The sequence below is a fragment of the Helobdella robusta genome (assembly GCF_000326865.2).
Source record: "Helobdella robusta unplaced genomic scaffold HELROscaffold_31, whole genome shotgun sequence".
Classification (NCBI taxonomy): domain Eukaryota; kingdom Metazoa; phylum Annelida; class Clitellata; order Rhynchobdellida; family Glossiphoniidae; genus Helobdella; species Helobdella robusta.
In genome coordinates, this window is record NW_008704544.1 from 1,931,880 (window position 1) to 1,937,019 (window position 5,140).

The 5,140-nt window shown below is 33.2% G+C and overlaps 1 protein-coding gene across 1 annotated transcript in view; it reads left to right on the forward strand.

The window, feature by feature from the left end:
- Positions 1-255: 255 nt before the first annotated feature.
- HELRODRAFT_174982 (hypothetical protein) overlaps positions 256-5,140 on the forward strand; it is a gene marked incomplete at both ends in the record, with an annotated part of 9,025 nt that continues 4,140 nt past the window's right edge. The window contains 9 exons of the mRNA XM_009022411.1: positions 256-343; positions 696-819; positions 2,040-2,308; positions 2,645-2,705; positions 3,579-3,648; positions 3,778-3,969; positions 4,188-4,352; positions 4,523-4,645; positions 4,942-5,079. Of these exons, the coding sequence (XP_009020659.1) occupies positions 256-343; positions 696-819; positions 2,040-2,308; positions 2,645-2,705; positions 3,579-3,648; positions 3,778-3,969; positions 4,188-4,352; positions 4,523-4,645; positions 4,942-5,079 (1,230 nt within the window). The remainder of the gene's footprint in view (positions 344-695; positions 820-2,039; positions 2,309-2,644; positions 2,706-3,578; positions 3,649-3,777; positions 3,970-4,187; positions 4,353-4,522; positions 4,646-4,941; positions 5,080-5,140) is intronic.

A 5,140-nucleotide genomic window follows, 5' to 3' on the forward strand; every position in this document is an offset into this window, starting at 1 on the left:
TGGTTTCCATTTCTCTCTCTCAATGGAATTATCTACATAGCCCAGATTTGATGTTTCGATATGGAAATTGAACTATAATACTCAACACTTAACTGGGATGCTTGGTTTCATGTTGTGCATTGAGTATAAAATACTACTTCATTCTCCACTTACTTCTTTTTCATCTTTGTTTGACTTAGCAGTTCAGCATCTGTAAATGTTCTTAATTCAAACGACTTTCAAGGATAACATCCAAAAATTAAATTCAAACAAAACATGTCTGAACATAAGAGCAAAAATGATAATGGAATTGATGATGATAACATTTATAATGGGGAAGGCGATAATGATGGTAACAATGATGGTGAGCAGGATTACGAAGATGATGATGAAATAACAGTTCATATACCACGGAAAATGATAACATAATCACCAACAACATCAGCAACAACTGTAATGATAATAATAATAATAATAATAAGAGAAGGTATTACAAAGTTATGTCCAATCATTGATTAAAAATAAAAACAGTTTATATTTAATGTTTGCGTGTGTGTGTGTGTGTGTGTGTGTGTGTATGAGTGTTTACGTGTGTCTATGTACGTGTGTGTGTACATGTGTGTGTACGTGTGTGTGTGTGTGTGTGTGTACTTTGCTGATGACGATAAGGTCGTCGATAATGAAATAATTAATGATGATGATATCAATAAATATAGAAATGATGAAGAAGGTACAAATGATGAAGATGATACAGATGATGATGAAGACGATGACGTTGATAAAAGAGATGATGATGATGAAGAGGCCGGTTAATCAGGTGAACATCTGTGATTATAAACTGTAAGCATTCAGTAAAAAAGTGCACAGTATGTTCGTATTGTACGTATACAATATGTTATTGTTTTGATGTTCATACGCACACATACACACCCACACACACACACCCACATACACACACACACACACACACACATACATACATACATACATACATACATACATACACACACACATACATACATACATACATACATACATACATACATACATACATACATACATACATACATACATACATACATACACACATACATAAATACATAAACACTTACATACATACATATATACATTCAAGATACAAACGTATATACCAACCTCTGAGCAAAGATGTTATATCGGACGTGTACATCAATAAAGAGAAAAATTACATTTGCATGATGGCTTTGGTATAACACTACGAAAATATTTTATACATTTATTCATAATGACTTAATACTAAAAGAAATATGTCCATTGTTGGTTGATTGCACTTTAGTTAGAAGTTTTTTTTATTCAGCGTACATTTTCTGACTGAGTCATTATTGTATATATTTGATTTACTAACAAATCATTCAAAACTGGATTATAAAGAACATTATTTCAAGAATGTTTTTTATATCTTTATCAAAATAAATTATATTTATTTAAAATTAAACAGTGAATATATTAAAATTGATTTTGGATGTATGTATACGAGCTGCGTTTGAGTTGAAAAATCGAGTTGATGTTAACCTCATTTAACAACAACAACGAGGAGAAAAATCAAAATAAAAGAATCAAACATTCAGGTTCTACATTTTTTTGCCACTTTCATCATCGTTTTCATCATCATCATCATCATCATCTTCCATTCACCATCGGTGCATTCATCGTCATCATTTCATTATCATCAATGCTGTCGTTCATACCATCATCATCGTCGTAATCGTCGTCGTCATCATCAACATCGTTATCATCAACATCGTCTGATTTCCATTGTAAAATAACCCAGAACAATAATAAGATGAATTGCAAATATAAACTGTTGCAATAATAACATTCAAAGATCTTTTAAAACAGATATTTCTAATTTAAAATGGCATTCCAACTTTTTACTGAGCAGACTCAACAAGCAATGCCAGCAACTTCAATAACAACACCACTGACGACAGCACCAACTACAACAGAAGCAACGACACACTTGCTACTAAAACAGCCACCACCACCACCACCACCACCAATGACGACAACGACGACATCAGCCACACACAAAAACGTCTGCTAGACTACGATTCGGGTAATGGGGAAGACTTGTTGCCGGGAGATTCAAATCAGCTGTCACCTGGTGATCCTTTGGCGGCTGGCTCCGTCGAGCGATTCTCCGATAACTTGACCCCACCCAATGACCCCAACCACCCTTCCGTAAAATCTGACGGCCTCATTTTATCTTCCTCCCTCTCCAAAGATTCACTATCTCCATCATCTTCTTTCAAAGATTTTAGTCAACAACAATTACAACCTCGTCAAAAGAGTGAGGTTATGATAGCAAATGTTGTTTTTTTTTATGTAGGAAAAATATCGATACTACTACTACGACTGCTGCTGCTGCTACTACTGCTACTTCTTCAACTACTACTTTTACTACAATTTCTACTACTTTTATTAATATGATATAATATATAATGATATAAATGACAAAAAAAATGATAATTAGAGTCACACGATATCTGGATGTTGTCAAAAGCTAATAATGATGAAAAATATTAGTGATGATGATAACGATGGTGATGATGGTGGTAGTGATGTTGATGAAGATGATATCATATGAATAAATTAATGATGACGATTATTATTTATCTTCTATCAGCCCCTAGATACAAGCTTAATCACACAAAACATGGAAAGGCAATCATCTTCTGCTTTCAAAGGTTGCATTTTCATTTCATTTGATGTGTACACACACACACACATTTACATGCACACACACAGACTCGCATGCAAACAGACACGCACAAACACAGACACGCACAAACAGAGACACACAGAGACACGCACACACACAGACACACACAACAATTAATGTTATCAGTTAACTTTCACAGTTAATAATTTAATAATTTCACGCAAATTTGTATTTTATGTAAAAACATAAAAAATTATTATTATGAATGAAATGAAGCAGCGAACACACATACAGAGAGAGAGAGAGAGAGAGAGAGAGAGAGAGAGAGAGAGAGAGAGAGAGAGAGAGAGAGAGAGAGTATAATATAACATGCAAATGCACGTTATTGAAAGTTATTATCGATTTAGTCACATGTTTCAACTGTTTAATGTTTGCAAATGTATTTCTTTCTATATTTATTTATGTATTTATACACTACTGAGGATTTTTTATTACTTCAAGAATATAGAGATTAATATTATTTTCAAAGTGACTTCAGGTACAATTGCATCGTTACGTGAATAAACTGTTACAAGCTATTGCCATTTGTCTTATCGTGTCATCACTTTTTCGTCGTCGTCATCTTATTCTAAATATAATTTCATTTTAAATCATTTTAAATAATTTCTTTTCTAAAATTTAAATATCATTCTGATTCACAAATGAGACAATTTTTAAATTTCTAAACATTTTCTGGTTTCAGTAATGAAAAAGAAAACATAAAAAAAATTCTTTATCTCAGGAAAAATAAACAGTATCGCTATTTTCAAATTTTTCCAGATAGTTCATTAAACCCAAACGATATTTTCAACCGCGGCGACACTTATCCACTCACCACCACTGCCACCACCAACGACAGTAACAACAACAACAACCTGCAAAAACAATTAACATGGATGCAAAGAAATATGGATATGTTGAAACAGGAGGTATAAGAAATATATTCATCTCAGTAACTTATTATTATCAATATTATTATTATTATTATTATTACCCATTATAATTGTCGGCATCAAAAAATTAACCCACTTTTTCGAATTAATTCCTCCTCACACAAGAATGCAGCTCTGGAAAAAGCTCTGACAGCTACAGGCCGACCGAACGACAGCCGCAACAACTACAACGACGGCAGTGGCTGGATGATTGAGCAAGCCATGGACCCTACGCCACTTTCCTCCTCTGCAACAATTCGTCCCAATCAGAATGCCGCCCTGCTCTCCAGTTTCAAAATTGAAATGGCTACGTTTAAGGTAAATTAAAATGGGATGGTTTAGCGTTAGACCAGATAAACGTTCGTTTTTTTAAAAAGTTGTTGGGGTATTATAAGTTGATGTCTTTAATAGCAAACTATATCTTTTTTATTTATTCTAGAATATTTTTTAAATTTATTATTTAGATCATTTAAAATTATAAAAAAAAATGAAATTATTTAAAATTCATATTGAAATTCTAAACGGCATTACGACAGTCAGAACTTTCGAGAGTAAGTTCCTCCTTAGAAGCCTGCGAGTTGGGTCGCAAGTCCCTGTCAGATAAGTGGGTGACCAGCTTGCAGGCCAGTCTGCAGCAAATGAACGCCGCTCTGAGGCAGCTGCTCGTGCAGAATCTTGAAAACCCCATCGAGAAATCTATGGTTCGGTGCATGAATTTCATTTTTATTTTCGATATCAGTTTGAAATTAGCCTTATAAAGAATATTTTTTTTCATATCATCTCGATATGTTCAGTTCTTATTTTTACAATATTATTCAATTTGTATGATAATTATTAATATAACACCAAAAAACACAATCCACCAAATCAGATCAGCTCGTTACAAGGTAGATTGAAATCAACGGAGGAGCGTCTGAGGATCAATCGCAGGGAGGGGGTTGATAATTTGTCGAAAGCGGAGGAGAGATTGCTCATTGAAAATGCTAATTATCAGGTTTTCATCTTCATACCTTATATTGAGTTTTTTTTATATTTTTGTTGTACTTTTTTTAGTGAATGTTCTATTTTTAGTGAATGTTCTATTTTTAGAAGATGTTTTATAAAATGTCTAATTAATTTGAATTAATTCCTCACACAAGAATGCTTGATTCACTTTATTATTCAATTTAAAAAAAATTCTTTTTATTTTAGTTATACAATTTAACCTTTCTAATATTCACTAATGTCAAATCAGTTTCATTTTGTCGCTAAGATTTCTTACTGCAACAATTGCCCTGTACAAAAATGCAGACCTCTGAAAACGAGTTGCGTCGAAAAGTTCACCAGATGAACAGCCAACTTGAGAACATAAGAAGGAAACAGCATAATTTGGTTGAGGTGTTTCAGAGGTTAAAGGTCAAAGCATCGGAAAATGGACACATTGATGTCGTAAGTGAACGTTTATTGTTGTTAGTTGGTTGGTTTGTTGATTGGTGAAAAACTGCCTTGA